General features: G+C 39.3%; 1 protein-coding gene across 1 annotated transcript in view; it reads right to left on the reverse strand.

Annotated features, from left to right (window-relative positions):
* The window catches only part of WWOX (WW domain containing oxidoreductase), a gene marked incomplete at both ends in the record, with an annotated part of 468,452 nt that extends 466,752 nt beyond the window's left edge, over positions 1–1,700 (reverse strand). The window contains one exon of the mRNA XM_079541391.1: positions 1,594–1,700. Within this exon, the coding sequence (XP_079397517.1) occupies positions 1,594–1,700 (107 nt within the window). The remainder of the gene's footprint in view (positions 1–1,593) is intronic.
* Positions 1,701–15,046: the final 13,346 nt, after the last annotated feature.

Genomic DNA, 15,046 nt, shown 5'->3' on the forward strand with positions numbered 1-15,046 from the left:
AAAAAGAAAAAAAGTTTAAGTTTAAAAAAAAAATTGTCTAATAATACTTTTTCTGGTAAAATTCAGCTTCAGGATGGGATCATTCTTAATGAGTGCCCCACTGAGAGCTGCTCAAGTTCCAAATAAAAACTGACAGTGTTACTGATAGATACACAAATAATTGCTAGATCAAGTGCAACCAGCAACATGCACACCACATAATACAACTCTTCCTTCTTAAAAAACCACGCAGTTCACAGCGCTTTCTATTACAGAAACCACAGCTGGTGGTCTGAGATTCAGTAAGTGCCTGTTTGAGCAGCGCTCACACTTCAGGATGTTCTTATAGTACAGATAAATAAGATCCTGCTGTCTGACATGAATACATCACCACCTTATAACACCACTTAGTATTTTGTTTATTTGTTAGGCTAAGCATCATAGCTTAAGAAATGCGTGCCCACCAAGCTTTGGTAACCAGCTAGGCACAGAACTGACTCATTGCAAAGAGCTTTAAAGGCCTTAAACCAAAATATTCCTATTCCAGTTTAAAGTTCGTGTTCTTAATGAGGCATGAAAACAGATGCCCAGAGTTTGCAGAACTAACACAGGTGTAGAGCATGCACTGAAAGCAGCAGTACTGCAACACTTCTTCATCCCAACTATGTTTTAGACGCGCTGGGAAGCATTCTCAGCTAGTAAGGATGCATCACACCACTGATGTAAAGGGCATTACTTCAGTTTCACCACCGCTAACTAACTACATACAGCTGAATTAACTGCACAACAAGCACACATCCCAAGAAGGAACGTTTTATTATTCTGTAGGTTGGCCAGTTTCTGCAAGCCATTTATTTTTCAAAGAATTCTTGACATCAAAATAAACGTACAGGAGATGGACCCAAGACAAACAGACACCTACAAGTCCGCAGTGTTTATAAACAACGCTTCAGATAAATATACCTGAATTGGGAATCTGCATCACAGAGAACCATTAAGGGTGCAAAACAACACTAAGATGGCCCAGCCCATCTCTAACGCACGCCCACTAACCTTGTCCCTCAGTGCCTCTCCTGCCCGGCTTCCAAACTCAGGGGATGAAGTCAGCTCAGCACAGGTCTGAGCTGTGCTGAGACTACACGGCACTTCCCCTCTTCCTGAGGAAGAGAGTAACCCTTTAAGGGCTAAGAGGCTTTAAGGCTACAGAAACCACCAAAGAGGAAAAAAGACACAAACGCAAACCCCAGTTAGTGAGCCGCCGTGCAGCACAACCCGGCGACGACGCCGCAATCGTCAGTGACACAGCAGATGGTGCCAAATGCAAATCCCAGCCGCAGCACGCGGAAGAGCCCAAAGAGCGCGTTTATCGCGTTCAACTCGCAACGCGCGTTTCTCTCCTATTCCTGCACAGAGGAAAGCTAAAAAGCGAACTGCACCGCTGCACGCGGGACCTCCCGCATGCGGAACAGTCTCAGCGCGCGCCCTTCACACAGAGCGCGGCACGCGGCGGCCCCCGCACCCCGCGCTCCCGGGTCAGCGCCGCTCGCTCCCCACGGAGGTTACCCGCAGGCACGGGGCTGCAAGCACGGCACGGCACGGCCCCCCCAGCCTTACTTGGCGTAGTAAACCCAGCCGTCCTTGGTGGTGCGCTCCTCCCAGCCCGGCGGCAGCTCCTCCTCGCTATCCGTGTCCTCCAGCCCCGCGTACTTCAGCGCTGCCATCGGGACGGTCGCTCCGCACAGACCCGCACGGCTGCCGCCCGCCGGACCGCGGCCGCCCCCGCACCGCCTCTTCCGGCCGTCTCCGCCAATGGCGCGGCGGCGCGGCCCCAGAGCACCATGGGAAACGCAGTCCGAGGCGGCGGGAGCGCTCCGCAGGTGTGTCACTGAGCCGCTTTCTCCTACGGGACCGAGCTGACTTCTTTAAGGACGGCACCAAAAAAAAGCCAAACTTAGGTATTGGGGGACTGAAGCGTTCGTAGAGAGGTATGAGCCCAACAAAGCTCCAGAAAGCAAGGAAAAAGGAACAACTCTTCAAGCTCTGTGCTGTTAGTGGAGGGTCACTGCGAGGATCGGAGCACTGCGCGCTGGTGAGTTGGGATTAGTATTTATTTCCATTTCATACCTAACGCGCAGCACCCTGCTTGTGGCTGTAACAGCTGACCACAGCCCTTATCCGTTCCCATTACTCAGTGCGCCCCCTGAACTGCTCCTGACCCCACACACACGCGCTGTCATATTCGCATCTATTTATATAATAACCCAACCGAGTCGAAGCTTCCGCAACAGCATCTTCCCGCTGCTCCTCCGGCGGCTGTTTTACACAAACCCAGCGCTGAAGAGAGGCTGTAATCTCGGGAAGCAGCGCCAGGTGGCAGTGCAGCCACAGCAATGTGCAGCAGGGTTCTGGCTCCCATAGCTAACGTTCTAATGCACTACTTCAGACTGACCTACCTGGTTCCCTCCCTACTTACTAACAACACTCTTACCCGTCTACAGAAGTACCTTGAACTTGTTTCTGCCCTACTGCTCCCATTGCATTGAGAGCTCCTCTGAGAAATTACACCTAGTAAATCATCCTTTTCTGCTAGGGATAAAAAACACACTCATGAACAACAGAGAGCTCCCATGCAGGCATAACTGGGGGTATTAAAACAGGCTGTAACCATACTCTTTAGGGTTTAAAAAAAAAAAAAAAAAAAAAAAAAAAAAAAAAAAAAAAAAAAAAAAAGAGAAAGAAAATTGGAAAGGGAAATTCAGTGGCACATTCACTTCTGGTCCAGGAAGCTTCCAAAATATTTCTTAGGTGACTGAGGATGTGGTAGGGCACAAGAAAACAGATTAAATCGATATTTAAAACACAAAAAGAGTATTAATTAGTATAGTGGGCAAAGCTATTGTTGGGTTTTCTCCTGTTGCAGCCTCTTAGTGCGCAGTATCCAGCACTGCATGAACTGTGCTCTATGGGAATGTTGAAATCATTGGTCTGCTGACATCCCAACTGCATTGCATAAAGTATGCATTACATCCTAAATGTAAACAACATCTCTGCAGTATTTCAGTGCTATGGGGACACTATGTACTTTTGACTAGAAGAATCAAATCTTAGAAGTAGGCGTGTTATTCAACATCCATATAATGCATTAAGGTGCACCAATGCCTTTGCTGTAATAGTACTTATGCTGTGTGTGAAAAAGCTAATTCTTGGTTTGGTAAAGCAGCCTGGATATTTACAAACTGTCTTGAATGTCTGCACTACATGAGTCATATGATACCACAGTAGTCATGGGCTTATATTGTTTGTTTCTACAAGAGCATTTGAGAAACCACACAGGTTCCTCTTTGAAGCTTCGGAACTGACAGGCACTCACAGTAGTTGTAATACTTTTCACAGATTACTCTTCTCCTCTAGTTTTAACTACTTCCTACCTTTCAGAAGGGTTTCACTGGGGAAAAAAAAAAAAAACAAACACAACTTTCTATAATTCGTGACTCATTTACTTAATTTTTTTTTTCAAAAAAATGCTGAAATACAACCATGTATTTCAATTTCAAATTCTGGCAAGGGGAAACAATCCACTCTACTTGAAATCCTCTTACTTGCTTTAAGAGTCATATTATAGCAATCAGTGCCTCAGAGACATCATTCAGATCCACCAACTGTAGAAATACTGGATATTAATTCTTCTGATAATTCTAAGCCTAACAGACCAAGATTGATTCCACAGCCTGCCAGAATGTGGATAAAACAGGAAGGCATTTAGAAATGGTTGTTGATTTCACAATAGCATAAATGTCAATTGGAATCTTAATCTCATTTTATGTTAGCTGTACTTTAAATCTTCAAAATCGAATGTACTTGTTTTGTTTCTCCATGATAAGCTTAGGCATAAATTTGGTCATATAATTACATTAGTAAGCCTAAGATAGCAAAAAAAATTAACATTTCTTTAAAGTTAGTTACAGACCTGTCTGCTTTGCTGAATCACAGCAATTGTCAAAGATCTGAGTACTGATAGATCTGATAATTATTAGAGCACTGAGAGATAGATGGGCAAGAGAAAAGCGATCATGATATTGCAAAAGCATCCAGACAACTCAACAAAATGTTGTTTCTCCCCTTTGATTGAGGATGTGTCTGTTTTTTAGAAGCCATGATTTAGGAATATCATGGATTTCTGAACAGCTCTCAGATCATAGTTTTTCAGCAGCTGCTAAAACATGTTTGCATAGGCTGCAGCTGTTTCTTTTCAGATGAGAATTCTGCCTCCATGACTCATGCCTTTCTAACCTCAGCATTAGACTAAGGCTGTGCTCTGCATGATCCATTAGGACATGATAAGTGAATATTTGAGTTGCTGCACAGTATGGATGCACCACATCCTTCAAGTGAAAGAATTAGTATTTGTTCCTCGGATGGAAGCAAACTCAGCTCTACATAAAATATAGAGAAGGTCACTATTTTCCTTCAAGTTTTGAGAACTGTTTAACTTTTGAAATCCTTATATTTTTACTCAAGTTAATTCTTATAAATTTCAATAATTTCATCCTCCTTTCTTACATCTAAAAACATTATTTTCAGTATAATTTCATAGTTAAAGGGATTCAAATAGGCCTTCTTTTTGACAGTCTTCTAAAAACAACCTATGCATATGGAAGCTATCAACAACACCAGTGTAGAAATTGCAGAGTTGGAATCTTTATCATAAGTGTTTCTGTATCTGTAAAATTCTTATGTTGTAGCACAACAAACATTTTCATTCACTCTTGGTTTTACGACCTCGTTCCTTGAGTTCAGGGACACTACTCACATCTGAAGTTAAATATGGACACCATCAGACCTGGAGGACATAGGAGAACATCTGGTTCAGTTTTCATTAGCCCAGCTTTTACCTGAAGCAGTAACAGGAAAGCTGAAGTATGCGTGTGCAGCATTACTGGAGGTGGGAGACAGGGAAGTACCAGTGTATTTTAAAATGAAGATGCACGTTATATCTGACCACAAACATTAAAACATGGAGTTTCCACTGTAAGAGATTTAAAAGCATTCAAATGATTTGTATGTAACTACTCAAAAAAAAAAAAAAAAAAAAAAATCAAAGAGATGGAGCACAATGAAAAGAAGATAGAACAATAATTATAACTGTTTATAAGTATTAATTACCACTATGCTTCCTGAAACAAATGAGGTATCACTTGTGATTATCTGGTTTCTAATGAGCTTCCTCACACTCATAACAGTGGATGCAGCCTATGGACAGTGCATGCAGTTCAGACAGCTGTTGTTTAGATTGAACTTTCGCATTTTACTTGAAAAATGCTTCACTCCTAATAATTGTTCTCTTAAAATTCCTTCAACACAGCAGCTCAGGATAACTAAGTAGCCACATGCTCCTTCCCTTGTTCTTGCAGATTAATGACCAGAGTTGACTTATTTATGAAATCAACATATTGTAAGTACAGAGCACTGAAGATGGCATCATCAGTTTACAGCAGCACAGAGAGAAATGTATTGTTTAAGTGCAGGGTTAAGAAGATCAAGAGGGAAAGATGTTCTGCTAAAGAAAACATTCTATTCCTTATAGAACACTGCTGGGGAAAAAACAGAAGTCCTACAACAAAAAAAAACACTTCCTGATAAATTTTACAAAATTATTATAGCAGATATGGTTCTTTTTTCCTTCGGCTGACTGCTGCATTATTTCAAGGAAAAGCAGCACTAAGTTGCCAGAAATGTCAGTGCAGTATGGATTGCAGTAAGTTTGCTCTGAGAAATCTTGAGCTGATACTGATCTTGCTTAAACTATTGATAATAGACAGTGACATTTTACTTATGAGATATTTGTGTCCAGCTTATTACAAGTCTTTCTACATTCCCTTTCAGTTACCTTTAAATGATTGTGCATTGTTTTTCTGTTTAAACAACTTGCTTTTGTTTCCTTCTCTCCCCGGATCTCCAACAGTCATCCCAGCATAGCACATCACACCTGGTTTGTGGTAATACATGTTATTTTCTTAATGAGACTGTGGGAATTCTTGCTTAACACATGCTACATGCAATCATAAAAAATATTTAGAATTTGGTTCTTAAAAATGCTTTATCAACCTTCTCAGTTTATCCATACATTTGGCATGAGTTATACTGTGCCTCTTAAAAAAACATCCACAGAAGCAGGAGAAAGGGGCCAACTACCTAAATTCAGCTGAATTTCATCTATATGGAACATAACCTCCAAAAAAGGTATTGTGCAAATCCTCTTGTAAGGCCATCTATAACAACAAAATCGTGGCAAAGCAATTTTTAGGACTTGTGTGGCCTGCAATGGGCTAGCCAGTTGGGATAGACATGATAGAAACGAGCCTCCATATAAGGCTTACTAAAGTTAAGAAGGGGTAAAGAGAAATACAGCAGCACAGACTCATGACAAACACTTGGTCTTAAAAGAACTGTGCTGATCATTAGTTATGTTTCTGTGTTTGAAGTTAGATGGTCTACAGTGCCACACAGCTGAAAATGTGTCCCATAGAGCCAGCCTTGTCATCTAAATAAAATAAATTTAATAGCATGAGGCCCAATGCATGTCCCTGAAGCATTTCACTGGGTACTTCTCCTTGGTGGACTATTATCTTCTTTTTATGATCCTTCAGCCAATTTTCATTCTGCCTGAAAATCAATCTGAGTTCACTAAAATATTAGCAGTATATTCATTTGCATTCCTGACTTCTACTGATTCTGTAATTTAGTAACAAAAAAAAATCCAGTCACAGTCATTTAATCTACTAACTTCGTATTACGATGACCTAATGAGAACAAAAGCATTCAGGGAAGTGCAAATTAATGGATACATAGAATTTAATATCACATGTTACATAATGACCTGGAAAACAGTGCATTTCACAGAATGAAGTGTCTGTATCAGAGAAAAAAATTCAAATGGCTGAATTCTCACATCGGCACCAAGTGGATGGATTTTCAAAAGGATGTAAGTTATTGAGCGATGAATACTGTTGAAACTTGAGTCTTGAGTCTGAATGTACTCTTAAAACACCGGTCATGACTTCCCTTGAAAGCCTGGCTTTTATTGTACAAGATATTTGAATTAAGGTATTTACCTTTCCTTTCTGAATGAGAATATATGTTCTGTGGTTTTGAAGACAGGCCAACAGGGAGGCTGCTTCCAAAAATAGTCTGTGCTTGTGCAGCCTTTAAAAATGAAAAATAGATCTTTAAAGAGTAATGCTTAACAATGTACCCTCATTACTCATGTTTAAATTGCTTTTCTTGGCACAAAGTATTTCTCTGCTGGAATCTCTATTCTGCAGTTGAAGAGAATCCAGCATTTTAAATCTCTGATCAAACTCAAAACTCTTCACATTTACTCTATTATTGGTGGTAAAGCGAAATCCTCAAAACAAACTCAAAAAATCTTCACACTTTTGCATCCCTAGGCCAGAAACAAGGCTCTAGTGGGGATCTGCAACAAACATTCAACAAGTGTTCAGAGTACTTAAACATAACTGCAAACAGTGTTAAAAAGCAGATCTCAGTCCTCACATCTATCGATCGTATTCCTGAATGTTTTTCATGCTATTTGTTAGCTTCTAGTAACGAATGTTATTTATTTGGGAGTAGAAGTTCTCTTTCTCCTCAATAGAATTTAATTGTATCTTGATGTTTCAGAAGAATGTGAAGAGTTTCCTAGTTCCTGACAATAAAACAGACACCTATGCAGTATGCTGTTGAGCCAGAAGGTGGAGAGAAGCAAAAAGTAAGAAGCAGATGTTCTTGCCCTCCAATATTTCTCAAGCAAATCTTACTGTCCGTGCAGAAAGCTGTATCACAAAAGAACAATGGCATAAAATCACCTTTTATGCTGTCTGACATTGCTGCTGAGAAAGATGTAAACCAATCACAGATTATGGTAGTTGGTGTGCTCTCACTTTCTCATGATTCAATCCAAAGAACCATGCATTTGTAGCACGTGAGACGCACAGTTGCTCTCAGCAGAGCTTGTTAGTTCAAATATAGTTCCATGCTACATAGATTTTTTTGAAAAGGGAAATCATGTCTAGCTGTCTTGAAACATGTGACTTCAGTCATCTGATTCCATAGACATACTATATTCATTCTGACTTGGAAGAGTATATGTTCTCATCAGCTGTTATAGAGGATAGTTGGTACAGTTGCTACAAGGCAGGTCAACTTTTCATTTTTCACTGCTTTTTTCCCCCTTCCTACACCCAATTCCTTTCTTCCCTCCAAGGAAAAGAATGCCAACACTCAAAACTTTTGGCTGAGTTTAGTCACTTTTCCCCCTCCTGATTTTTTGGTTTGACCACAAAACCAGACAATGCATTTTTCACCCAGCACTACTAATGAGCTCCTTTCTCAGAGTCTTTGTACACTGCATAATGAAGAACATCTGCATCTTGCGTAAAGCTTGACATTTCCCTGCCTATTCACCAGTGGCTTTTTTTCTTCTTTTCTTTCGATGACTGAATGGATTAACACTGCAGTGCTACTAATGCAATGCACGGGAAAGAAAACTGGCAGAATCTCCAGAACATTCTATTCTTATCACCTTCCCTTAATATTTCAGTAGAATTACCCAATTCATATGGTAATCATTTCCTTCTAATCAATGTTTCATATTTAACCTTGCCTATTCACTCCTACTTATTGCTCCTTGCCAAGAAACAGAATGAGACTATTGGGGCTATATGTCATTCATGATATTAAGAACAGATTAATAATACTGACAGCACACTAACAAAAAGATGTTTTTTATTAATTAACACTTATAAAAAATTTGTTAAAGGTTACAGTGTGATTAATGTATGACAATAAACAACTATTACATGGAGCAGCCAACCAATAAATCGTTCTTAACTATGAAAACTCTTTTGATGTTTTTAGAGTACTTCTCAACCTTTCTTAAAACAGAGGGCCACCTACAATCCTGAAAAAAATAAATAAATACTTTGACTGCCAGGCCCTTTACAAAAGGAGTATTTTCAGTGCCATATTAGTTCATATGAATTTATTGTATTTTATTATTCTTATAAGCATATGCCTTTTTCTTTTTTCCTTAATGGTTTGGTCACATGCATAGGATTACTTGTGAGATTTCTTTTAGAAAGATGAAGAGGCTATTTTTGCATGCTACCTTCTTATATCTGGAAAGTTATCAGTGATTCAGGTTGAGGTAATGGTATATGGTACACACTACTCATGTAAGGGGCTATTAACAGTTTACTAACTCATAGTAGAAGTGTACTTATGGACTAAGATTCCAGTCTTGGATGTTACCTACATGTGCACATGCATGCAGATAGAGTTTGTTTGCTAAGAAACTAATTTTAATTCAGCACTAGTAGAGCTTCAGTAGGACGTCTACTGGAAAACAAAAAAAAACTGGATTTAAAAAAAAATAATAATAATAATGAAAAAAAGGCAGCAAAGCTTTCCTCTGAATGAATAAGGGTTTCATTAATCTCCAAGGATCCCTGCTGTGCCAGAATCCAGTGGATGTTACTGAACTGCAACATACCAGCAAAAACACTGTAGGAAAAATAATAGTATTATAGAAACACAGTTTATTTTGAAAAGAGCATAGAAAAGTATAGAAAAAGCCAAAGCTGCTCTCTTTATTACTTACAACGCTATAGTGGGACGATAATAGCAGGGTGACAAAGTCTATAGCTACTGCAAATGAGAACAAGCCCAAATGCAGCAGCCAAAGATACAGAAATGAAGGAAAAGAGCTGCTTACCTTCAGAAAGCTTCACATAGGCAAGGATCTCCAGCAAAAGATACCTGCACCTCCACTGCCAACTCTTAAATGAGGTCTGGGAAGGGGTGGATCCTGGCTCCAAACCTTCCAGTCACTCAGATGCATTGCATGCACCTGAGCTCCCCTGGGTTGGCCTTGCCTTCCCACCAGGTGCTCAGTCACTGTTTCAGGCCATGACTTGGCATTTCCACTACATTACCTCTATTCCACAATGTAATCTGTCCTAATCCCAAAAACAGAAGTGGATTCTCCACAAATCCATCCACTGCTAAAGGCTTTTTTTTTTTTTTTTTTTTTTCCCATTCTCAAGATACATGGTCCCCTAGAAAATCATCTGAAAACTAATTTTAAAAGAATGTTTATGTGATTATACGTGCAAAAAGGAGCTCACATTCTTTATAATGCACATACCAGCAGAAAAACCTGTGGAAATGTAGTCCCATCTCTTGCATTATTTTAGAATGAATTACAAGAAAACAGAAACAAGAATATTAGACTTAGTTTGAAAGATTCTATGTCCAGACTAAACGCTCTAGACAATTCTTTAGGAAGATGTCAATGTTGTAAGCACTGATTTTTAGTATGCAATATTCTTAGTTAGTGCTGTGTTTTAATCAGCAAAAGAAGATATCAGATGGTTGCAGGTAACACATAAGATGTTACCACATGTATTATCTCTCAGTATATGGGTCATCTGCTCCCTATAATGTAAAAACCTTGGACAGCTTTACAGATTCAACATATAAAAATCAAATGGGGAAGAAAATAAAGTGATAAGTATATATTCAACTCCTTTCCTCTTATTTTTGTTTTCAGTCAACTGTTGATTCATAGATTTACTTTGGCACCATGTCTTTTTGTCCACTGGGAGCTGGCTCTTTTCCAGTTCCTATTCTTGTGTACCTTGACTTGTCTTCCTTTCAGTGCACACTAGCCTTCATAAGTAATTCCCATAGAGATTACCAGATTTTACAAATTTGTGATTTGCAATATTACACAGCTGATATAGAATAAACTAGTGATAGGCTGCTTCCAACAATTCCAAGACTTTATTTCACCAACAGACTATGGAGTAGGCAGGATGCATGGAGCAGTGCTTTCTTAGAAGTATATGATCTCTATCACAGACATCATACAGCAGCACCATTAGTGCACAGAGGGCAAACAACCCGTTTGTCAGCCTTTCGTCTGTTCTTCGGTTACCTGGCTGTTGAGGCCAGTGAGGCAACTTACGCTTGTGTCCATCAAAAATATTGATGAGTTCAGAGGCTTTCAAGAAAAAATCTGATATTATTCAGAACAAATAATACCAGCATTGCCAAAATGGTTCTAGTAACCAAAACCAAAATGGTTCTCAGTTCTAATTCTTTTTATTTCTTTCTTTGTTTTTTCTTTTTCTTTTTCTTTTTTTTTTTTTTTTGGAGTTGAATGCTCAGAAAAAAATTACTAGCAATACTAGTTTGTCTTCAGCATTTTAGTGTATTGCTCTGGTATATGTCTTATCATTTAAGTTTGACTTCAATGCGGGTGTTACTTCTAACCAGGTGAGATGAAAGTAGCAGAGGAATCTATTTGCTTAACTCCTGTCATTTACTAACTATAAATCTTAAATCTTTACAGTAGCCATATTTTTATATGGAATGGTTTAACTTTGTGTAGTGCATATGAAATATATTTGGAGTGAAACAGAAGTTGTTTTCTTTTCGTTCCACTTCTCTAACTATTTAAAATTATAACATTGTAAGTATACAAAATAAAATGTATTTGAACAAGGACAAATACCTCAGTCTTGAATGGAAATTAACTGAAATAGTGTCCTGTCAAATTTGAACAGGTTTCCTATAATAAATTCACATGCGTTATCCACATTTTCATTTCACCATATTGTTCCCTGCTTAATTAGGTACTGGCCATGTTCTGCTTCATGCTTTTAATCTTGCTGCTTTTCACACTGCTTTAGCTAGCTCAAATTGAGTGCTCAGCTAAATCTGTAAAATGATTATTTGTTTAACAGTATGTTAGATTTATAGAGCAGTTCAACAGTAACTCACTTGCTGTACTAATCATATAGCACATGCTAACATAATTACTCTAGATGTTCTGAGGTAAATATGAAGTACAGTATTTGTTAATTGAATGCTAAGCATAGCATTATCTGATTCAAGAATCAAAAATAAAGTTGACATGATGTGGCCTTTTTTTTTTTTTTTTTTTTTTTTTTGAGGAAAATTCAGGGTCTCTATTGGAAGAGAGGGTACTTTTGGCATGAGGACTCTATTAAGCAATGCTAATTTCAATCCTTAATTTCCTTATGCTTCATCTTCTCCTATGTAAAATGGGGTTTGTAATCTTTCTTTTTTTAATCCAGACAGTAAACTTTTCTGAATAGGAGCTTTGTTTTACCATGTACACAAAAAGGACCTGAAAACAAGAACATGATAATATTGTTAGTTAGAAGAGGCAACTCTGATTACATATAGGTAAAATTTTAACAAATCAGTCGTGTTCTAGAAAGGGTTAGTTCTGCTGCTGTTGGGCACTACTTGTTAAAGCTTGATTCTATCCTAAGAAAAAAGCTTGTGCTTTTAATCCTTTCTCTCTCCTTTTTTGATAGTCCCTCATCCCTTCTTCTCCTCCTATCATTATTTTTGCACTCCAGCCTTCGAAAAGCATGACCAGCTGAGACAGATTTTCCTAAATATATAATTAATATGTGGTAAATATCTTTTTATTTACACTGCAAGTGATATCAAAAAATACCTCTTTCAACCGATTTTCTAGATGATTTAAACATCTCACAAAAGAGCAAAACTCCTGGCAAACATGATAACTTAAGAAAAAAATCAAAAATCAAAACACTGAATTTATATAAAATTTATATACAAAATTGCATGTATTTCAGAGGTGTAGGAGATGCAGCCCTCATTCAGGAGCAGAGCTAGGGCGTGAATTCTCCAAAGGGAGACCCAGAGATAAGGTTTGCAGTCCTGCTCCCGGACGATCTGGGGCAGAACCCCACAGCGCCTCTGCCATGCAGTCAGAGGCAGTTTTCCCCGCTTGGAGGACCTCTTCTGCACGGGGCACTCACCAGCTGCCCCCGCAGCTTCAGCACGGGGCGCTGGCGGACAGCGCCATCCCGGGGCAGACCGCAGCACTTCGGCAGCCGCCCCGGCACGGCGCTGTCCGCCGGCGCCCGGTGCTGAAGCTGAGAGGGCAGCTGTAAGCGCTGGATGCGCTGGCTGCGCCGGGCCGGATCCTGTGAGCAGCACATTGCCCCGAAAATACCTCTGTTGCACCACATCCCCTGCTTGCTCCTAACTGTTCAGACGGGAGATCCGCTCCCTCGGTGGGGATTTCAGAGCAGGAACTGACAAGCGGTGAAGGCATAGCGGGTAGCCTTAACTGATATAATTTTAAATACACAAAAGCAGACTTCTGCGTCCTAAAGAATTTTCTTGCCCAGAGGGGTTGATAAGTATGTATGAGGACTGTGGAAAGGAATAATGTATGGAGAAAAATAAATGGCAGCAGGAAAAATCAAGAGAAAAAGGTGGGAGAAAGAGGGAGGAAATATTAGTAAGTAAAAGGGCTATGGTTACATTTGTGTGTGTAAGCTCACGTTACTATGTGCTGAAATACATGTGACAGAAGCAAAGCGATGCAGCTCTGCAGCAAGACAGCTATGCTGTCAAGGCAGAATCTGTAACATACCTGGAATTCAATAAAGGCTTATTTTTTTCTGCCCAAAATGGACATTTGCTAATACTTGTCATCAGATATACAAATAATGTATGTCTAGCTTTAGTGACAAGCACTTCTGAAAATTAATATTAAGTCTTTAAAAAAAATTTCTATTTTCCTGCAAACATTATTAGAAAATAACTGGAAGGAACTGAAAGCAGTGTTTTGTACAGTAAATACCGTTTAAATGGCGCTTCAGACTTGTTGTGTTCTGCGTTCTGCTGCTGTACCACTGGGTGGGAGTGTTGCAGCTTTTTCCGGAGTTGATTTGCAGTCACATACCTAAAAGTTGCAGTTATGTCCTGTTGCACAACTTGGTGAGGAGATGAAGAACTCAGAGCTGGAACTTGCAGTGAAAACATCACCGGGAGACCTCAGAGGATTTAAAAAAACTAATTGGAAGAGAGTAGGTAGACAAAAGACTAGAGAAGGAAGCCCAATCTACTCAAATGGAAAACACAAGTAATACTGAGTGTTATCCAGAAAGAGGAAACACAGAGAAGGATGGTGATAAGAACTTGTGCAGAGAACTGGTGGGTCAGAGCCAGCCCACCTTGCAGCAGATACTTATCCTTGCTCTGAGCTCCCTTCACACAGGTGTACTGAGATGGGAGGTAGTGGTGGTTGATTTGATAGGACAAAGTTTTTCTCCCTGCTATGTTTCTACTTTCTTTTCTGTTTGTCTTGCTGCCACTGCAGGCCTTTCCAAGACATTTTCATCATCCTACCATTTCCTTTCCATCTCCAGCCACATCAGATTTTTTTCTGTCATTTTCCAGTTTACTTCATCTCTGCCATTATTATTTAATCAAGAGTTCTGCTGTGAATCTTAATATTGATTATCAATTTATAAACTCATTGAACTTTGATAGTTGTTTGCAGTAAGGAGGTTTTTGAATTTGCACTGAACTTGCAATTTGCATGTAGCTGTAGGGATATGCTCAGATAACACACTATTTCAGGCAGAGGTAAAGAAGCCATAGGAAATGACTGCAAACTTTTAATTGTGTTACAAAATAGGTAACGGGAATATTGCTTCCAAACCACAGTTGGTAGATTCTGATAGAAAATTTTGGGCACTTTTTGCTCCTTTATTTAACTAGGGATCCAAGTAAGACAATTCAGAATTAGGCCTACATGCTGGCAAATTGAATTAATTGCAATACATATTACAGGGCTGCACAGAGTGCTTGCATCTTATATGATACTCAGGCAAGTAGGGATTTTGTCTTGTGGCATGTATGTACAGTGAAGATGTGGTATACAACACCCAAAGTTCTTATGAATCCTCAAGAAAGCACTTGGAAATAAAGGCCTTTGCATGTATGCTAAAGCTCTTAAAAACACTACTACATTTAAATACCAGTAATTGCAAATTTATTGCACAATTTAAGAAAATCTTGAACAATTAAAAGAGAAAAAGTAGAAATTAGCCTCCAAGCAACAATATATTTAAATCATTTATTGAAATTCCTTTACATGATGGAGAAACTGCAGTTTATAACATGAAGGCAAATATGTATTGTGATGTTA

Source organism: Tetrao urogallus, assembly GCF_951394365.1.
Source record: "Tetrao urogallus genome assembly, chromosome: 12".
NCBI lineage: Eukaryota > Metazoa > Chordata > Aves > Galliformes > Phasianidae > Tetrao > Tetrao urogallus.